This window comes from Hippoglossus stenolepis, chromosome 4 (genome assembly GCF_022539355.2).
Source record: "Hippoglossus stenolepis isolate QCI-W04-F060 chromosome 4, HSTE1.2, whole genome shotgun sequence".
Classification (NCBI taxonomy): Eukaryota; Metazoa; Chordata; class Actinopteri; order Pleuronectiformes; family Pleuronectidae; genus Hippoglossus; species Hippoglossus stenolepis.
The window spans coordinates 7722833-7744898 of NC_061486.1; the positions used below are offsets into that span (position 1 = coordinate 7722833).

Here is a 22066-nt window from a genome sequence, read left to right on the forward strand (position 1 = left end):
CAGTAATGACTCACCCTGGATGCCAGCCGTCGTAAACACTCAGAGAAGAAGAAGGAGAAATGGCAGCCTACATGAGGAACGTGATGCTTCTTGTCTCCAGAGAACAAACTGCTTTTCTATCCAGAGGCTGCGGTGCTGCTGTGACATCTAAACGATATGTCCGCGGGCTGAGGAGGAAACCGGTTCGAGTCCTGTACCCCGACGCGGAGGAGGATCCAGGGCCGAAGACCAAGCCACAGCCCCGGTATGAAGATCAGCATGAGAGGAGGGTGAAGAAGGAGGTGGAGAAGAAGAAGGAGGTGAAGGTCACAGCAGCAGCAGAGCATCATGAGGACAGAGGCTCCGTCAGAAACAGGAGGAACGAACCTCCAGTGTCTGTCAGCAAGGACCAGGTCGATGACGTGCGCTTCGAGAGAGCTGCTCCTGGAGACAAGAGGCTGGCGTAAGTGTGAGATCTGCACAACTCCCAGTGACCACAACTCCCAGTGATCACAACTCCCAGTGACCACAGGACAATCCCCTCAGATCAGGTGGGAAACAGGAGAGCAACAGCTGCAGTGTGGGAATGAACTGGGTCCTCATTGACCCCCCACTTTACCTCCCACACCAGCTGATCAATACTTTACTTTCTTGAGAGAAACATTCAGATAAGTGATAAAAATGCAAAAAATATATCACAGGTATCTTATCGAATGTCAACTAGACCTATTAATTTAATTTGAGCTCCGGGAAATAATGAAGGACAATTTTAATTACTGAACAATCAATCAGTTATTAAAGGTGGCAGCTGTTCTGATAATGAAAACAACTGTTGCATGTAGTCTTGTATTTTTCCTATGATGAAATGACATTTACCAATGTTTTCTGTGTGTAATTAACTCGCAACATGGAAAAACTAAAGCTATTTGGTTAAATGAAAAATAAATATAAGGTGAAACAAGAACCAGGCTCCACAATGGAGGATGACAGACCTTTTCAATGTCTAAAAGAATATTGACTAAAGGATATTGACTGGTTGAACCATTAACTGTTTCTTTTTTCTATGTAAATATATTAACATAAAACATGTGAATTGGTTTTGATTTATTGTTCTAGATTAAAATACCCAGTAAGATAGCGAACCTACTACAGCATGAAAATACTGCACCTTCTCTTGGGTAAATGATCTAAATACTGCAAAATACTAGTAAGAGTTTTAAGCAATTTTTTTCTCAGTTAACATTTGTAATATGTGTATGTTGATATAGTGTTTTCTATGATGTAAAATATTTCCATAGTAGTTATTATAATTAGTTCAGTCCATCTCACTACACTGTCTCTCTCCCCTCGTCTGTTTTGCAGGAGGTTAGTGAGCGTTGCTCGTTCCAGGACGTTTCGAGAGCACCAGGGTAAGATCCTCCTGGAGGGCAGGCGTTTGATCTGCGACGCCCTGGATGCTGGTGCCAACCCGCAGATGGTGTTCTTCAGTACCGTGGATCGGCTCCGAGAGCTGCCCCTAGACAAGCTGAAGAGGGCCACGCTAGTCAAAGTCAAGTTCGAGGAAATTAAGATCTGGTCCGACCTTGTGGCTCCACAGGGGGTGATCGGTACGAGTCCCATATTTTTTTGTTGGTTCATTATGAAGCTCAGATACTTTGTTGTTGTTGCTGACAGATTTCTCTTCCTCTGCAGCCATATTTTCTCGTCCGGACCCATCGAAGCTAAACTTCGCAAATACAGATCATTCAGTGCCGCTGTCCCTGATATGCGACAACGTCCGAGACCCAGGCAACCTTGGGACAATGCTGCGATGTGCTGCTGCTGCTGGATGCCATAATGTCCTGCTCACGAAAGGTAGGAGAGAGGATGTTCTCAGTGCACATCACCCATAGAACATGCCAGCGCTTCTTTTCACGTTTATTTATTTTTCCACCAACAGGTTGTGTTGATGCTTGGGAGCCCAAAGTTCTGCGAGCGGCTATGGGCGCACATTTCCGACTGCCCATCTATCCCAATCTGAGCTGGGATGCTATTGAAAATCATCTCCCTAAACCTGTGACTGTCCAAGTGGCCGACAGCGGCTGTGGCCCTGACAGAAGTAGAGAAACAGAAGATTTGGAAGCTAACGACTCCCACAAACCCTCAAAAGCAGGAGACTATGGCTGGGTCAGCACAAGGCGTAGTCAGAGTGACGTGCGGTTTGAGGAATACGACTCGGACTCTGATGACGAGGGACTTTCACTCCCCAGAGTGGACGCCAAGCTGTACCACGAGAGCTGGGCTCAGAGTCCCACTGCTCTTGTGATTGGCGGCGAGACAAACGGTCTGAGTCTCGAAGCGGTGGAGTTGGCTGAGAAAACTGGAGGTCAGAGGCTCTTTATTCCTGTCGTTCCTGATGTGGACAGCTTGAATTCAGCCATGGCCGCCAGCATCCTTCTGTTTGAAGGCAGGAAGCAGCTGTTAAAACTCATCCAATCTGGAAGGAAATGGAAAACTAAAGCTGAGGGGCAGCTACCATGAAGTTCCCTGTAAATTACATTGTGTGTCCATACCACGTACTGCTCTGATAATAATGAAACACTGAATTGCAATCTTGGAATTCAGTTATTTTCTTTTTTTTTTTTTTTTAACGGCTGGAACTAAATTAATGACATTTAAATATCCGATTGAGCATGAATATAAAAGAGAAGAGATTCGATTTGATTCTCGGTGGCTGTGGCCCAGGGGATAGAACGGTTTGTCCGCTGGTTGTAACCCCCCCTTCTCCTCCAGTCGGCAATTCAAAGTGTCCTTGGGCTTGAATATGTGCTCGAGTGGGTGAATGTGACTTTAACTGTAAAGTGGATAAGGCTGCAAAAGCGCAGAACAAACAGAGTCCATTTACTCACCATGTCGTTGTTTGCAGCCACAGCAACAAATATGCAGAACTCCCTGCACTTGTATACAAAGTGTTAAATAAAGTTTCCATCTCACCTGAAGTTTGCACAACCATCTACCTGCTGTCTGCAATAATAAATGCAACATCTGCATCTTTCAGGCCATGAATATTATTTTAACACTTCTAACAAATGAGCTGAATGTGTATTTTTACATATCCAAGAGCTAACTTTTATTGATAGAACTTAACAGGAACAGAACTCGGTGCTTGGCAGTGAATTTTTAATGGGAGTGTGAGAAGTCGTGACTGAAGTAACAGAAAAGAGGGATTTATACATTCAACACTTTTCTAAAATGCCATTTTTGTGCCTCCAGGAAAAACCCCTGGCCCTTTTCATCACAGGATCTTCACAGAAAATCCTCGTAATGACTTTGAGATGAGAACCACCATTTACAACTGGCTAGAGATGACGTTCACTCACATCATAACACACACACACACAAGACACAGGGGTTTTTAAAAACATCAGTCATTGTTCTGTTACAAGCAACGTGATCTTTATGTGCACCTGTCAGACTGTTGCAGTTTGTTTAGAATACGGCCCTGACGGCTTACGGCTACATCCGACTGAGGTTTCGCACATTTGCACTAAGTATACATATGAATCACAACTGTAAAAATGCATTTTTCTTTCTCAGCATCATTCAAAAACCAAAAGTAACAAGGATCTTGCAGACACAACAATAAGGAAGCAAAGAATCAGCTGAAGTATAGGTCCATTGGGTAATTCTCTGTTTTTCTCTAGAAACGCTACAGTGTGAAAAAAAAAAATACAAATACTTTTCTTGAGGCGAAAAGAAAAAAAACAACAGAATCTCCATATATATATTACTGTAGGGACTAAAGTCAATGCAAGGCACCACAGGAGAAAGAGAGGACTCCATGAAAAGAGGGAACATGTCTAAAAAAAATGTTAAAATGTCAGTAAAAAGTGAGACATCTCTCTAAGTGTCTGACAGAGTCAGGAGGGGGGGAGAGAGAGAGAGAGAGACAGGGGGAGGCTGGGGTGGGGGCGTAGCAACAGGTCAGGGTTCGATGATGGAGTGAGTCCCAATATAGTGTGTCCCATTTATATTCAGACGTCCTCTTCAGATGGGCTCTGGTTTAAGCTTTTCAACCAGGAAGTCGTTGACAAACTGCTCCACCTCAGCTGGCGTGATCTCCTCCACGTCGCGGACGTACTTGGCGCGGGCCGACATGTCCAGGATGGTGAGCAGAGGTGCAGCCTCGGGGAGGTTAGTGTAGTCCCGCAGGGAGTCACTCATGTCATCCTGTGGTCACAGAGAAAAAAAATAATACAGTGATAAGCGTGAGATCACATGATGTGACAGCGGCTGTTTGAAAGCTCTTTGGCTTCAGTAATCGAACATCAATGAATATTTGTATAGCCCATAAATCACAATTAGTTTCATTGGGCTTAACAAGGTGTGACATCCCCCGTCTTTAATCCTCAACAATGGAAAAACTACCAAAAGAACCATTTTAACAGGAACAATATGTACCTGAAAATGTCCCTGAAAAAGATGCAGCAGGTTTCGGAGCGACATGGTTCTGTTCCTGGCGTGGGAGAACTTTAATTTCAGTCAGACAACTCACGTTTGAATGTTTATTCAACAGTAGAACAGGTTTAGTGTTTGGCGTCTAGGCTCCGACTTAATCACTCCCCCATATGATACACAGGAATGATGGGAGTGATGAGCTAATACTGTAACCCCCCCCTGAGACAATTGTCTGTGATACTGCGTAGTAGTTAGGAAGCAGAGAGAGGGATGGGAATTCCCTCTGCTTAAATAGACCGCCTAATGAGGTGGATGAGTACTGTAGATGGTAGTGGCGAGTGAAGTATGTCACATGATGTATGTCACATGATGTATGTCACATGAAGTGTGTCACATGATGTATGTCACATGAAGTGTGTCACATGATGAGTGTCACACGATTGAAACAGCGCAGCTCGAGTTGCCTGCCAGAACTAGCTCGCCGGCGTCGCTCCATATACGGGGGAACCTTTGTTTTATAATCCATGTTTTTAAAATACATGGGATTTAAACAGACCGATGCTCTAAATGACACATTTCTCTGTTGCTCATCAGATCAGAGTTGCTTTAGGTGCGAAAAATTAGGACGGCAACGAGAACATGAAACTCTCCTTTCTGCCGTCTTCCTGGAGGCAGCCTGCCCAGAGTGAGCGGTGCATAGTCAAACATCCTGCAGTGTGGAAAGACCAGAAGGAAGCAGGTGGTGGGTCCAACAACATCCCTCCCTTTTCCTAAAGATTTAAGTCTCATCACGGAGTATTTGCATTGCACATGTGGGCAGGAGATTGTGATGGAATATGTTTAAAATAGATTTCTGCGAGTGAAAAATAATCTCCAAACTCGGCGTGCACCCAACCAACACCAAATTAAATTCGAAATAATATAAAACACCATTCAGAATAATTTTCATTAGGACATTTAGAACAATGTCTATACAATTACAGAAATATAACATTATACTAGATTAAAATTATTTACTATCAAAATATCATAAATATTAAAGATTAAGTGGGAATTTAACAGGAAATATAGTATATAGATACAAATAAAATAGAAAATCAAATGATTACCAAAAAAAACATTCCGCTCTTAAAAGATTCTAAAACTAAGTTGCACAAATCTTCTGTCTGGGGGAAGTCAGGATTACAGCTCCTGTATCCAGAGGTAACAGAAATGAATCACTTGCAGGGACAGAGACAGAAACTTTAAAACGAGCTTCAAGGAATCATTAATTATTGAGAGTGAAACAGAAATTGCAAGGTTTCATTATTCAGCCGTGAGAGCTTCTGGTATCCACATTCCCTCCCTGACACTGATCCATTATTCCTGTCACATATCTCCTCTAAGTTGAGCGGATCTCGTGTGGTTGTGTTTTGTCAGGCCACACGGTTCGCTGATTAAACGCACACAGCTACTCTCATTGGAGACATTTGCTGTTCCTCATGACGGCGTGACCTGATTTCCCCTCAGCTTAGCTCGCCGGCTCAGAGCGAGGCTCGCAGAGACTGAAGATCATTTTCATATGGGAGAGATTATGTCGAGGAAGGCAGAACTAACAAGAAAGGGCCAGAGGGTGGCACTGCAACAAAGAGCTGGACTCTCTCACAGAGGCGGTGACTCTGATGTTAATGCCGTTAGTTTCTGATTCATGTGCCAGTGTGAGTTTTGTCAAAACAAAGTCAGGGACGCAGCGACTTGGGATGGATTTCCAGCTACACTGAACACACAAGCGCTTCCTCCTCTCGGGCCTCTTTGTTCTGTGTTTGCCGTTTTATCCCAAAATCTGCAGCTTTTCTTGCTAAATAGATCAAACCCCCCCACAATCAGCTCTTCATTGAACATCTTGGCTGCTGCAGTTGCTGCTACCTAAAAAGGACACGTATGCCAAGATGAAGTACGTGATCCTCCACTTTGCAAAACTGCAAACAGATGAGTTGCTGTGTGGTATTTTCTCTCATAGGCGGCTGACTTCCTTCTGAACTGAGCCTATTTTATTATGCTGCAAATCACCATACATTGATCACTTAATACCCACAGATGTAGGACAACGTTGTTTTACGAGTGAAATGCTGCTCGCTGATAAAAGCCTTTCCCTTGCATGCTCGCTTGCAGCCAAACTGAGCGTAGATCACAGATCATCACACGGTGCAAAGAAACCACAAAGACTGAACATTCAACAATCTGTCGCTGTGGCCTTTCCAGCCTCTCCACCGTCGCAGGAACTAATGCATCTTCGTTTGTGTGACTTCTCTTGCTTGTGTAAACTGCTGAGGTGCGGCCCCTCCGCCCTCCTTCCCATGGCGGCACCGCTCAGAACAAAACAGACAAAGGGCCCCTTTGCTGTAAACCGCACTCTCAGCTGAGATAAGGCTCAGCGTGTGTTTACCATGTGGAACCTGCTGGGCCATGTCAGGCTCTTTCTGATTATTGATGCACTGTGGCATTTCACAGACACTGATCATCTGATAAGGCCCGAACTGATAATGATAACAAACCTGCCCGCCGGCCTCTGATGTTCCCGACAGTTAACGGTTCATCAGTTCGTGTGCAGATGTGGGATTTAAACAGATTAGAAGAACTAAAGAACATTTCTTGAGTTGCATGAGGGTAAAAAAAAAAACTTCCAACCAAAGATAAGAATAAACTGCGAAAAGCACAAATTATTTATGTGAGCAGGAAAAACTGCTGAACTCCACATGATCCAACCACTAGAATACATTTTTAAATATTAACAATGTGTTAAAAAGGAATAAAAAATGTAGATTTTCCTTTTAAAAGTTTAATCATAAGGTCAACTCACAGTCATTGAGATTAAAGTCTACATGCGATGTTAATGGCTCTGTGAGGCTGTACTTAACTTTGAGCTAAATGCTAACATTAGCATCACCAGACTTACTCCATACTGATGTTAAAGAGGAATATTCACCACCTTAAGTTAGCGTAAGTATGCTTATATTTACTCATGACGACATGTTGCAGGTATTCTAGTCATTAAAGTACTGAACAAAATAAAAGTTTGACCTGATGATGACAACAGAAGAAAATGTATCACCAAAGTCAATCTGAGGGCGACGTGAATGTCTAACAAATTTCATATGTATAGGCTCAAAGTCTGAAATCAATTCATTATCAAATGATCCTCCAATTATTTCCTATAATAACTGAAAAACATCCAAAAATCAATGAAAGTTTACCATCAAAATATCATCCTTACCAAGTCGACATCTTCAAATATCCTGCAAATGTCTTATTTTGTTCAATCAACAGTCAAAACCCCCACAAATCATCAAATTACACAAATGTTCATATTTCAGATCCTGGAATCAAAATTGTTGCCTATTCTTTTCTCTATTGATGGATTTTTTAATTATTCAACTAATCATCTGAGTTCCGAAGTCACTCAGTGTCCGAAGTCATTAGGATTCATCCTCTGGACGCTATGAATATCAGAACAAATTGTAATTACATGCATCTCAAAGTTAGAGATTCCCCTCGGTGAGGACCAAATGTATTTTTAAAGCAAATACAGAGAATAATAACAGGAACGAACACTTTCAACATGCTCAATGTGTTTTGACTTATATTTGCTTGAGAGGAAGTGCTGGACTGTTCATGCAACCCATTATGATCCAGAGTCAAAGCAACCGTTCCGTTCAGGGACTCACACAAAGCTTTGAAGAGCAGAATCCCAGCTGCTGCTCGCCGCACAAAGTCCGTTCAAATTCTTATGAGAGAGGAAACAGCACCAGAGTTCACTTTGCACTCGACTGCTACTACACAGCAGGACTCAAAGAACAAAAGATCCTTCATTCTACATTTAAGAATCTGTACTGTACCACTCTGGCCCCTTTTTCTTTCCAGTAAGGTAAGAAGATCCTGTGTCAGTCAGCTCAGCCGGGCGTCCCCCTGAGAGACTGCCAACATACTGCCGTCTCATGGACACAGAAAACCCAGCAGCTGGCCTGGCATGGAGCGTGCGACTACCAGGGCAAACCCGGGCCAAGGTGCAGGAGTCTGAGCCCAGATCCTCAAGCAGGAAAGTGATATCTGACCGTGACCTCAGTCTGGAAATGAAACCTGGTGATTTCATAGCCGGTTGAGCTTGAGCCAGGAAATTATACCTGGGTGACAAGGATGTAAAAATTATCCGGCTTAGCACACGTGCCATCAGGGAAACGAGGCAAACCCATCACAACACAAGTGCCACATTGTGCATTCATGTCAGGTCAAATACATGTTGGCAGACAGACGATGAACACAAAACACTTTCAAGTCGACTCGTCTTTCATGAAACTTAAAAGCTCTTCTTGGTCTGAGTGCGTATGTCAATTACATTTTAAGGCTGAGATGAGGGCGGGGTGGCTTTGGACAGACGCTACACGTGCAGCCCCACAGACGAAACCTGAGCACGGCCTTTGGTGTGTGAGACGAGAAACCAGCACTGTCCTCCCACACAAAGAGAAATGGAAGGAAGGGAAGTCAGGGGGGCAGAGAGCAGGGGACTGAAGAGGCAGCTAATCTCGTAATTATGTCTGACTCTGCTGCTGCGGCTGCTGCTGCCTACTCCACCAGCTCTAGAAAGGTCAGAACAACATGAGATAACAAAAGTTATGAAAACTCCAGAGTCTGTCCCGCACAGGGAAGACGAGGGAGGAGAAACAGCAGGAGATGGAGGGAGGATTTGGAGCCAGTGGAGGGAGTAGAGAAATTATTCTGCTTCTATTACTATAGGAGAGAAACAGATGAATTGTGGGTAGTAGATGAGTGTCTCTCTGGCAGGTTCAAGAGGCCCAATAAAGGAAGGAAGGATAGAATAATGAAATTCTGACAGTTGCCAGGGTGCTCATACAAACCTGGGATTTACAATATGAGTTAAGAGTCTGTCTGATAAATTGGCTGATATGAGTTTATTACAGATTAAATGGTATTATATCTTTATAATTTAAATTTTCCATTATATTGTTTGTCCAGAGAAAACGGACCAGCTTATTTTTAGTGAATAAATATCTAGATTATTCTTCCTCAATATCCAACTTTAAAATTGATCATATTGGTTGTCAGGCCCATTGTACACTGCCTAGTCAGCATTGAACAGCAGAGCAAAGTTAGCAACTAGCTGGTGTTCACAGTGGAGCCTTTAGCTACTAAAGAGCCCCCCCCCCCCAAAAAAAAAAAGAGAGAAAGCTAGTTGGTCAGAAACACAAATGCTAATGTTTACTGGATTTATAAATCCTCATCAGTTTTAAATCATGTTATATCAACACCACGTCGTTGCAGTGTTCACAGTGTGTTATTGTTAACTATAAACAAAAATGTATCACACTACAATCCTTTGGAAACAGTATTGTGTTTGTCCACTAGAGGGCACTAACACGTTTGTTTTTCAACTGTTGAGTCTCCTGCGTGACCTTTTTTCCAGATGCAGGGTTTCTCATCAGATCGGTTTGTTTATGTTGCAAGTTAATGTATAAAAATCTTAAGGGCTGATAAATAACTTTATCATTGTAGTCTGTGTACACTGTATGTGATATTAAAGCACATTACCAGGCGCAGTAAAACAAACATCCCACAGTTGCAGCTCTGCGAGTGTGAGTGAAACGGTATTTTACTCGGTCTTGAGTGGCCTTGAGTGGCTTATCTCACCTCTCCAGCCACAAAGAACAGAAGCGGGATCTCCTCCTCCTTGGCTTTGTACTTTGCCATGAGCTTCTCTGCTATTGGTTGAATCAGCTCCTTGGCCGGCTCCAGTTCCCCCTCCTCCTCGGCATCTGAAGGGGAGAGAGAGAGAGACACAAGGAGGATGTTAAAACTATGAAAAGTGGCCACCTGGGAGAGGAAAAATGCACAGATGAGTGAAATGGAAGGGAAGGGAAGTGAGATGACTGGTGGTCAGATGAGTGAAAAGATAATGGAAACTGTACAGATGGTCTCCATCTTGTTTTCCAATCTGCTTTGACCTTGAGAGACGTCTGGGTGGTCTCAGATTTTAAAGGGTCATCGCTATGCAACCTCTTCTCTGAGGTGCTGTATTGTCCTGTGTTATAATGACCTCACAAGTGCCCTTCACGTCTAAATCATTCTTCCGTATTATTCACAAACCCACTGCATTTTGCGTCCTCACACCTGTATTAGCATATAAATAGATGGAAATGCTAGAAAGATTTCCCAAAGACCCCCGGACCTCTCGACACTGGAAGAATTTTCCATGGAGTCTGACATTCACGTAAATGCCACTTCATTCATGCACAAGCAGCTCCAAGCGTGGCCCCATGTGGAGCTGCGCAGGCTGCATCATAAAAGTGCCGTCTTCTCACCCACGAACAGGACAAGGCAGGGCCCCTCGTGGAGCTGCACGGCGTTGGACTCGCTGAGCTCCAGCACGGGCCGAGGGTGCCAGGGAAAGAGCCGGCACTCCGGGTCGTTCAGCACCTCCACACGGCCCTGTCGCGTGATCATGTGACCCTCTGCGTCCAACAGAATCAGCGTGGGAATACCTAGAGAGGGAGGAGGAAAAAAAAGAGGTGAGGATGGAGTGAGAGGAAGACAAAGGGAGGAGGGGAAATGGGCAACAGTACGGGAGGTGGTTGAGGTCATTTCCCTGAATGATGACGCAGACCGATCCCTCTCCCACTGAGATTTTCTCTGTTGTGTGGATGTTTTTCTGACCAGTTGTTGCCTTTCTGGTGACTGATCTCTCTACAGCACCGTCCACTTTCACCTCTGCTGTGCCCACCCTTCTCGTTGGCTCTCATTTTCATACTGATTACAGTCTTGAGGCCTTATTAACAGCCGTATGACAGAAGCACGGTCCAAGAGCACACAGGGTGCATGAGTCACTGTGATCCTTTCTGCGCATGTGGACTGAAGTGCAGAGGTGGGGGCCGTCATGAACTGCAGGGTTTTGCATGCAGGAGGGGGCAGTGTTGACTCGTCCTCGGTGCATTCCTTGCATTCTTAGCAGGAGAGGCTGAGAGCCAGCTCTTGCTAACTTCATCCACAGCCCTCTGCACACACACAGAGGCGGGAATTAGAAGAAAAGAGCGAGGCACACAGGGAGGGGCGGCACTGCCGCAGCGAACACGACAGTAAACTTGATAACCGGCCCACATTCTGCAGGGCGATCGGTGCCGCTGTTCGCCTGCCTGGCACAGAGAGCTGTCAGTCACTGTGTCATTGTTTCAGGGTGGTGACATAACTGAGCCCCTCTCCTCTCAGTTTGAATATCTGAGGCAACATTCATGAGGGGGCGGAGGCTGTGATATACCTTGTATCCCGTAGAGTCTGTTGAGTCGTGATCTTCGAGCCTCATCTGAATACGGCACCGCCAACCACGGCATCTCGCTGAAGTACTGCTTAAAGGACTCCTCCGACCTGGAGAGGTTGGAAAATGTGAAAAAAGAAACAGCAACAAGACAGACGTTGACCTGGTGATCAAAATTAAAAGGTCCAGTGTATAAAATTTAGGTGAAAGGGATCTTTTGGCAGAAATTGAATACAAAATAATCTTAGTGATGTTTTCACTAGTGTGTAATAATTTGAATTGTATGAATTGTCGTTTTCTTTATCCTAGAATGGCTCCTTTACATTTAAATACTGGATATTTACATCTGGAGCGGATCCTCTCTACGGAGGCGGCCATGTTTTTTACAGTCATCCTGACTGGACAACTAAACATCTTTTGAGTTTTTATGACAACTGAAGGCTACCACAGGTTCATGTTTGGAAGGGGAGGGTGAGCTGAGGAGTATTCAGCTGCAACAAGCAACTTCACCACTAGATGTCACTAAATTCTACACCCTGCACCTTTAACAGCTCGAGACAAATGTGTGCGTCAGATAAATACGATCCCGTTCGTGTCCTGGCCACTCACCTGTCAGCGCTCACAAACACGATCTCAAACTTCTGTCCCAACTCTTTGACGGCTCGATACGTTTCCACCAAGACCCGGGTCAAGCTGCGGCACGGCGGACACTGTCAGAGAGAGAGAGAGAGAAAAGGAAAACAGAGAACGTAAGTGGAAGTGAATGAGATGTTGCAGTGACATAAATACGACAGGTTGCTGCAGCAGCTTCCACTGGTTTGGGTATTTCCCAGATCTCTTCCTCTGTGTCACCATGTCAACATTTTTTCACAAACTAGTAATTCTCTGGTGTTATGTATCAAAACAAGCTTCTTAAAACCACTAATCTGCTGTAAGACTGTAGCTTGAGAACACTTCTGAATGTGTGTGTGTTTGGAGAGGCCACACTACACCCAGGCAGGGGGAGTGGTGGTATGGCTGGCACTAACATGAAATCCCAGTGTCATGGCAGCAGGAAGGAAAACAGACCAGTCAATCTCATGCTCTCTGTTTTCTCTCTTTCAGCATTTTAATGTTTTTCCTCTTTTCAAATGCTGAACATATTGCAACTGACTATTTAAACCAGACAAGCTAAATTATTTATGCAGGGAATGTATTTGAAGTAATATTTTTTACTCTTCACTTGCCAAAGGTTCAGCAACTCTGTCTGGTGAGAGTGGATGGAATAAATGTGTCTACAGATATAAATGCTTGAAGCACAGGTTTATCCAACATTGGGACATTATCAATGGAGGTATTGATATTATTAATTTTACAAAGCTCCATAATGTTAACATGCAATGTCCTGACCACTTGGTGGCAGCAGAAACAAGCTGTAAACACAACAATCTGTAATATGATTAACTTTTTAACCAGCACCTGTTTACACATCCAGCAGATATGGAGCAGTATTAGCAGTCATATGGAGTCGTCTTTCTGTCCAGCTGGTGAATGTAAATGCAATACATATGCAATATATTTACACTTTTATCTCTGTTTTGGCCTCTACCAGCTCCTGAGGGAAACGTCTGGCTCTTTAGCTGTTAAACGCTTCATTATGTTCACCAGCTGGTCGCTAACCTGGTCTGTCTGGGGCCGGGCAGGTAAACTATAGTGGTGCCTCCCTGCTGTGAAAATGATTCTACAAGAGCAGTGAGCGTGAACGGAAACAGTAAAGGCCAGTTTATACTTCTGTGTAGGCGCTGCGTCGATTTCTAGCAGGAGGATAAACCAGTCTTTATTTCATGTGCCCAAAAACTAGCAGCTTTAATTTCTTCCAGGTTGTAAATATCTTGCATGTTATTTTGTTTCGCATACGCAGTATTAATACAAATATAAAAATCGACAATTCTAATTACCTAGATACGGACAATATTTCATCCCCATTCATTGATTATGGTGTGTCAAGCACTTTTATTGATCCAGTCTTGCACACTCATCACACCGACACCGAGGGACTCTGATGGGTGTGAGAGTAACAAGCACAAAGTCTTCTGTCGATTTTCTGCTCATTAATTTACTTCTCTCTCTGCTGCTCCTAGAAGATAAGACTCTAAATTATGTTCCCAACTCATTACAGTGTAAACAGCGTTGTGTCACAGCCCCGTCTAACTGTATGAGGCGCTTTGCTTATTGATATTTGTCACAGAAGAAGTTTTTAGCCCAAGTTTAATTGTGGGAAGGTTATTAAAAAAACCAAAAAAACCATTCTCCTCACACTGCAGCGAAAAAGCAAAGTCTCATGTTTCCGTGCCGTGGGCCATTTCAGATCCGTGGAACATTAGTAGGAAAACTTAAAAATACACACGTGCATAAATGGATGCCAAGGCCAGGTGCTGGAATTTCATGTTTGCATAATTACTTTTAATGGCTGGCAGATTTATATCAGATGAAATGTGGCGTAAAAAAACTGCAAATAAAATCCAGTAATGGCTTTTGTGACTTGTCCTATTCAATTTCGTGTGGGTCTGGGGCGGGAGCCAGCGTTCAGGCGTCACCGCTCTGCAGAGCCGGTCTCCGAGGCTGCGGCTCTGGCAGCTGCCGTGCTGACTGGCCTCGGCGAGACTGCACTGCATCTCATCACGAGCAGTCTGCGGATGATGCAGCGCTTCGCATGCATCACCGAGTCATGACCCTCGCTGGATATCAGCAGGTCCAAAACAGAAAGAGACAATAGCGATGATGTCAGCGGGGTGGGCGGTGACTGATGCCAACTTTAAAGAAGGGCCCAGAGGTGGTGGTGAGAGGATGGACGGGCAGAGTTAACCGCCGGTAGTGTAAACACACAGACACAATGGGGTCGCCTCCGCCCTCCCGCTCCTCTCTCTTATCTGTCTTGACTAACTGCTCTGCCTCTTCCTGCTGCGCTCCACTGCCACTGCCCCCTATTCTCCCCCCACGTCTGTGTTTTGACAGAGATACGAGGCCTGGAAAAAGAAAGAGAAATCAGGGGGCTTCTTTGTCTTTGTTCTCCGCACTCACCCAGTGTGCTGAGAAGTACACTCCCACGTAGTGTCCCTCAAGAGAGCTGCTGTCTGTTGTCTGCCTGTTGTTCCTGAGCAGAGGCCCTGCCACCACCTCGGCAAATGGCTTCGGCCCCCAGGGGAACTCCAGGCCTGGCGGAGGGTAGGAAAGTGGAGGGGGCAAAGAAAAGGGGAAGATGGGGAGGAAAGAAAGAAAGAAAAAAAAAAAAGAGTCATGCTAGCAGCACTGTGAGGCTGCTCGTACACAGGGAAGCTCGGAGCTAAATGCTAACATGCTGGTGTTTAGCTGCATGTTAAACTGCTGTAGTAGTGGAGAGAAGCTAGTTATATGTATATGAATGTGTCCAATAGCTGTGGAGATATTGAACTCAAAACCTTGACCTTCCTCTCGGTGCCTTAGAGGAAACGCCAAGGGATCATTAGCATTTAATGTCGGGGAACCGTGACTGACATGTTTAGATATTCCAGATATTCCCTTGAATTTTGCAGCCAGCATGAATAAAAATCACGTTTCAATTAAACATAAGAACCAGAGACACTCCCTCGGTGTTCGTCATCGCTGCTGTGATCAAAAAGTCATGTGCACTTGTCATGTTTACGCTACTTGCAGTTTTTTTCTGTGTGTGACATCTGCTTTTGCAAACACACACCAGACGCAAAATATAATTTTAATAATGACAGAGCCGTGCCTCTCGAGCACGGCTGGAAGTCTGCCAGAAATACTTCCCCCCTGCTCTCTTTCACACTTTTCATTCCCTTTTCAAGGTGTCTCCATTGTTGCCGTCAAGCTCTGGAGATGCGCTGGTGAAGCCGAATTGAAAAGGAGGGGTAATCACAAATGAAGCCTTGTACGGTCGGGTCCTAATGGCCTCTTATGTGAGAGCAGTTGTTCAGGGCTTCATTAGGCAGGAAAGACACGTCGGGGCTGCGCTGGTGCGGCCTTTTATTGTTGCACTGATTGTAAAAGTGCACTCCATCTTGGCGCTGCAGGCTAGTCAGCCGCCACTCAGGTCGGGCCTTTCATTGAGAGTGAAAGGCAGATGGTCCTGAATCATTCGCCCGCCCCTCCCAGTCCCGGGCAAACTTTTACTGCCCCTTTCCTGTCCTGAACATAGCTGCTGATTTGTCACGTGACGAAACCGCTCTCCGTTTGCCTAAAGCAGGAAAACTGAGGGATAAAACAAAGACGATAGCTGTGTTTATCTTCAAGAGGAGGTGCACCGGCATTAGAAAACCCCTGCTAATCAAGTGCCAGTGTCCCTTCTCTGCTACAGAAGCCAGAGATTAATGTTTTCTTCAGCCACTTCGACTTTGTAGGAACAGTTAATTCATCATGGAAATAACACTGCGGGCTAGGACTGGCTTTCATCTGGCAGACAGTGAAATCTGTCATAATACTGATTCTGCTCCACTGCTGTGCTGCCATAAAGCCTCTATTCTTCCCCCTCACATGACTAATGGCGCTTTCTTTTTTCAGGATGACCAAACCCAGTATAAAAGAGGCAGCGTTATAAAATATTAAGACCTTCAGAGCCACAGAGGACGTCCTCGATACAAGGGAGGAATGCAAGCCCACTCTTGTTAATTCTCTGTCTCCGCTTCAAAGTGAAGAAATTATAGGGTTTGCAGATGAGGGAGTGAGACACAGACATGTTATAATATTCCTGCAGCACCATAATTACAGAAGCATCAACACAAACGAGGGGGAAGAAAGTTATTGCAAAATATGTTGGTGGAACGGTGAGTGATGTGGCAAAGCAATATCTCCACGGCCAACTCTGACCAGGCATTTGATAAACAGAATCAGTGTGTGTGTGTGTGTGTCTGTGTGCAGGTGGGAACTGAGTTACTGCTTTCATTACAGTTTGGTTGACTTTAGCCTCTCAAGTTTATTTGACACACCCAGACAAACCAGATAGTTTAAGTTGGAATAATTCCACTGTTTGACTTTGAACTGTTGCAGAGTCCAGTTTTAGTCCAATTGTTATTCATCCACAGCACTGTAACATGTGGTGTCTTTCCATCTGCCTGTTTATATGCACATTTTCAATTTGCACATTGTAAACCTGGAGTGGAAAAGTGGAAACAAGGTGTCATGGTAACAGATTTAGCAAATAAAACACAATGTACGTGAAGTCGTGTCTAGAACTTGAGGAGAACTATGACAGTATACGTGACTTAAACATGATTTATTTGCATCGTATTGTTTGAGCTTTGACTGATGCTCTTTTAATCAGGTCATCTTGTTGCACCATCGTCCTCTTCTGCAGTGGGTTAACTGCACCTGCTTGAACAATCATCTCTATATGACCAAAATCTTTGCATAACACAAGTGGCTGGAGCTGCACATTAATGCACATTTTAGCGGTTTTCCCAAAAAGTCTGTTAACTAATGGATTTCCACACAATTCGATGGAAGGATGCATTATGGGTCAAGGAAGAACCTAATTAAATGTTGTTGCACATTTTTGAACTTTCTTTAACATTGCCAGATACAGCATTTTCACCTTTTTACCAGAAAATAATTCATGGATCTTGATGAAAAAAAACCCAATCAGGCACATTTAGGGGACTAATATGGAAAGACCCTTTACCGGCAGTCACACCTCGGTCAAATGACTCGGCAGTAGACTTGGGTTTGAAATCGGCTCTGGCTCCGATCGACAGTGATGGAAACGTGACACCCGGATGAACGTGTTGATTTGGCAGGTGAGAGAGAGCTCCTCTGTTGTCATTGAACTTGTGAAGTTAAACATGACACGTCTACTGGCAGGAAAAGGAGTCAATCACCTTTTTTTTTTTTTTTAAACCAGCGTATACCCGATAATCTTGGTGTGAAAGAGGAATACGAGTGTGAAATTTAATGCAGCACATTGAATTTAAAAGGACTGTTGGGCCTTGTCGGAGGTATGCGCTCCACTCAGTGCCATTCTAAGTGTTTGGCATAAAGTTGCTCATTCATGCCCCTGTGCCTCAGGGGAATTTCACGTCCTACCTGCTGTTGTTTAACAAGGATAGGTGCAACTGTCTGATGTTAACTCAAGAGTGAGTTAACATGGGTGTTACCACCTTGTTGCAGCTGTTGGTGTTGATTAAAGAGATTACACTGCAACACGCTTGTTAACCACAGCTCAGAGTAGCTGAGGAATGCTCCCCAGCATGAATTCAGGATTATTGGTGTGAGGAATTGATCTATACTGCTCTGTCCTTTGATCTCAAAATATTTTCCTGTTACCTCATTAACAATTCATCTCTGGGGTTGAATTGATGGTGATTGGGGTTAATGTTTACGACTCTGCAAAGAGGAGCGAGGTCAGCGCTTGTGGTCAAGGAATAAAAATAAATGTCGTAACTCACCTTTGGGGTCATCTCTGACCACCAGTAGACCGTTTCGACACACCACCTTCCCTGTAGCTGCGTCCACAAACACCAGAGATGGGATACTGGTTACCTTGTACTTGTTCCACAGCTTCATCTGTAGAGAGAGAAGGATGAGAGGAGAGGTTGGAGTAAAACCTGAATGGAAAGACTCCAAACAACACAACCATATGTATTTCAATCTCACAGCAGGAAACGTGGTTGAAAATTGTGTCCTCAGTGCAGCAGAAGTATGTTCACCTGAAATACTCTAAACAAAACAAATGTCAGCAGAGGGCTATTTGTATTTTATAGGTCATAACCCCTCTCTGTCATTTTAAAAAGAGACTCAAAGGTAGAGTAAAAAATAAAGGAGTGCAGTCAAGCCTGAGGTGAATTTGCAGAGGGTGCAGAGCACACTGCTGCAGGGCTGATCTAACTTTAAAGAGTCTGAATTGGAGCGAACCCGTGCGATCTTTGCTGCGTCATGGATAAAAGCTGGGGGAAAAAAAGAAAGACCCACTCCTGCTCTGAATCCTGAATGAATTACTGCAGCTTTTTGGATCTACGCTTCGTGCTTTCACTGATATTTACGAGCGCCCGTGGGCCTTAAATTTAAACATAATACCTCCTATATGATGAGTTTAGATTAAGGCAGCCTCATAAAGTCAAAACATACTCTTGACGGCCAGAAAATCTGTGCATGAACCGGAGTTATTTATAGAGTTCAGCGAGCGGAGAGTGTAGCCCTTAACATCAAAGAGCAGATCAAGCATTTAAAGCCTTTCCTATCTGAGACTCACTTTCCATATCAGAGGGGAAGACTCCTACACTGTGAATAGAAAAACAGTCCTGTCTTGTAAAAGAGAAGCAATCAGCGATGTGCAATGTTGCTGCTTCAGCAACTACAGCAGAAGAGGAGGAGGAGGAGGAGGAGGAGGAGGAAGAAGAAGAGGAAGAAGAAAAGGATCCGTCACATGAATTCCTGAAAGCAGCTCCGAAAATTCAGACAGGAGGAAAGAGAGCAACACTCACTGGCTCTAAAAAGCAGAATGTCAGTGACTATGTTTACATGTGAAGCAACGTTCTGTTATCAACCCCATTAAAACAAAAGTCTGAATAAGACCCTGCAATGTAAACAGTTTGTTCCGGAGTTAGTCGCATTATGACGTCCTATTTGAGTTTTTGCAGCGTTTTGCACCATCAACACATATGGAAGTTACCAAATGAGACTATAAGTTCTGTAACATGTAAACAGGAATATGAATGGAATATTCTATTAGCGACTCATATAAACATCATAATCAAAAAAACGTCTCGTTAAGAATAAAGTCAACAACATTGTCGGTGTAAAACCGTGTCTCCTTTTATTGAAGCTATAACTTTCAGGTTCAAAATGCCATAAATAACTTTGCAGGGAAAAAAACTCAAGTAGTTAAGAAGGAATGGTGACTTCATCTTTTATAAATAAACACATTTTTTACTTTTCAACCATTAAATTTATTTCCTGCTAAGCCAAGCACTTCAGTACCTGTGTAATATAATGATTTGTTCTGTCTGGGCGCTGCGGTAGTTATTTTAAGAGATTTTTAGCCAAATAACGTGAGCAGCGTTTTCCTCGGGGCTCGGTGAAGTAAGTCTGGAGTTTGGTTACCACTGAGCTCCAGGTTGATGAAAACCTTTCGTTGCCTTTTTTGTGAAAAGCGTGACTTCACTGCAGGAGCACAGAGGCTCCTGCACATCACGACATGTGTTTCACTCAAATTGTGGTGTCTGCCGTTTTGCGAGTGTATGGCAACGTGCGTAATTTGCGCAGAGGGCAACCACAGGCCCTTTCTGTCAGCAGAGCTCAGACGGTCTGTCCCATGGAGAAGACGACCCAGAGCCCCCAGACCCTTGTTGGTTTTACCACATGCTCCATGCTGCTCTGGAAACTCAATCTCGGCTCACAAATTGACAGGGTTAGACGCATTAACTGTGATTCTCTAAAAGCCCGACACTGCGTCTGTGTAACTCGGCGACGGTTTCACTCGGCTGCCTGCTGTCATCCAAACTGACGAGATGAGATTTTAGAGTGTGAGAGGGACGCAAAAGAAAAAAACAAAAAAACAGTGTGATAGGGTGAGTGGTGCAACACTAGCACCAGAATGTCAGATATATTCCATCTATCAAAAGCCCGGAGGAACCCACACGGAGGTATGTAGCAGCATATCAATAAGCTAACACGATTGTGAAAGCAAACAGGTGTTCAAAGTGAGAAATGGCCTCAATAACCTGCACTGTAACACTTCTTTGGGAATTGTGTGCAGTATAGGTTGTAAAGCCCCTCAAAAATAAAGTTGTGATTTGTTACCTTGAGCTATGTAAATCGAATCAGCTTGTGTTGCAAATAACAAATATGTAAGATTCATCCTCTGGGAATCATGAACATCCACACAACGTTTCATGGCCATCCATCTAATAGTCGTTGAGGTATTTCCAGTCTGGACCAAACTGACCCGACACGGACGTCCTCAGAGCCAAACCTATTCCCATGATGACACTACAGGTTAATGTACGTCTCCTGAAGCAGAGCGAGCAGGATAAGATGGCTGTGTACCGATCGGCTTTCCTCAGTCCTGTCTTATCTCTCATGCTGCAGTATCAAGAGAGCAGCTGTGAGATTTGTGCAGCAACCGCAGAGGCAGAACCGATTCCTCCTCTTTGTCTTGCCACTAATTTACTGCATCCTTGAATCACGTCTGCCTGGTGATTTGGCTGCAGATCAGAGTTGCCTCCGGATGCTAAATCCTCCGAGGCCTCAGATCTGCCTTTAGTATAAAAGGGCTGTTATGATTCCGGGGCGGACAAATGACCTTGTGAGTACAAAAAGCTGCACGTTCCGGTTCACTGTCGCAAACAAACAGACCTCAAATGGATTTCAGCACCTTGACAGACAAAATAACTGGGTGGGGGTGGAAGCCAGGGGAACTTCACACTAGTCATCTACTTGTAAATCTAAAACAATCTTCGTCTAACACAATGAAGACAATAGTTCTCACAATAACAGCACACATTGAAAACAGGAGGATCACATGCATCAGCGATTGATTTTCTGCAAAACACTTTTACACTGTTGAGAAGCGCAGACTGAGACAATAAATACAGAATGTGACATGATGATATGTTGCACTGAATAACAGACATAAATCTTATTGTCAGGTCTGCTCTCATTCCCAGACTGAGAAACAGCGTCAGCCTGGAAGGAGTGGCGTTAAAGATATTTTCATCTTCTTGTCAGGTTTTGTAAATGTACTTATTGGACTACAGTGTTTCTTATGTAAGTTTGACGATTTAGGAAATGCAATATTTACTTTCTTCTCCATAGTTGTACGAGAGGATGATGACTTTCATGACTGTGTGATAAATGTCACCATAGAGAAGAGCTAGTTAGTTTAACTTGGGGTGAAATCTGTTTTTTTTATCACTGTAAATATCATGACTGATAAAGATGGATGACATGACTCCCCTTCCTCCCATTGCACAAAACTACCCTGGATATGAGAGTGTGATCATGGGATGGAGCCGCTGTGTCAAGATTCCACCGATAAACAAGCTTGACCAATCGTGAGTGAGTCTCAGGTGCCAATCATGACGTTTCACTCCATTTTTATGATGTCAAATAACTAATTGAAGCCAAACTTAAAGGAGAAATTAACACTCAAACATGCATCAGAGTCTTAATGTGGGCATCGAAGAAGGAGCTGAGCTGCAAGGCATGTTGTGTCTGAGGTTCACTGGGCATTCCTTACTGGCAGGAGACCCTGTGGTGGACCCAGAACCCACTGGAGGGACGACATATCCCAGCTGGCCTAGGAATGCCTTAGATCCCCCAGGAAGAGCTGTAAACCATGGTTGGGGAGAGGGATGTATGGAACACCAATACTTGGCC

General features: G+C 44.1%; 2 protein-coding genes across 2 annotated transcripts in view; one reads left to right on the forward strand and one right to left on the reverse strand.

Annotated features, from left to right (window-relative positions):
- Positions 1–6: 6 nt before the first annotated feature.
- Positions 7–2570, forward strand: mrm3a (mitochondrial rRNA methyltransferase 3a). The gene is made up of 4 exons (XM_035154221.2): positions 7–442; positions 1342–1586; positions 1672–1833; positions 1919–2570. Exons 1-4 carry the CDS (start codon positions 60–62, stop codon positions 2497–2499), a joined length of 1371 nt encoding a protein of 456 aa, XP_035010112.1. The 5' UTR covers positions 7–59; the 3' UTR covers positions 2500–2570.
- Positions 2571–3124: 554 nt separating this feature from the next.
- Positions 3125–22066, reverse strand: part of nxn (nucleoredoxin) — a 57947-nt gene continuing 39005 nt past the window's right edge. Inside the window, exons 2-8 of the mRNA XM_035154222.2 lie at positions 18136–18253; positions 14777–14910; positions 12326–12426; positions 11720–11826; positions 10770–10949; positions 10099–10223; positions 3125–4188 (exon numbers count right to left, since the gene is read on the reverse strand). Of these exons, the coding sequence (XP_035010113.1) occupies positions 4006–4188; positions 10099–10223; positions 10770–10949; positions 11720–11826; positions 12326–12426; positions 14777–14910; positions 18136–18253 (948 nt within the window). The 3' untranslated portion in view covers positions 3125–4005. The remainder of the gene's footprint in view (positions 4189–10098; positions 10224–10769; positions 10950–11719; positions 11827–12325; positions 12427–14776; positions 14911–18135; positions 18254–22066) is intronic.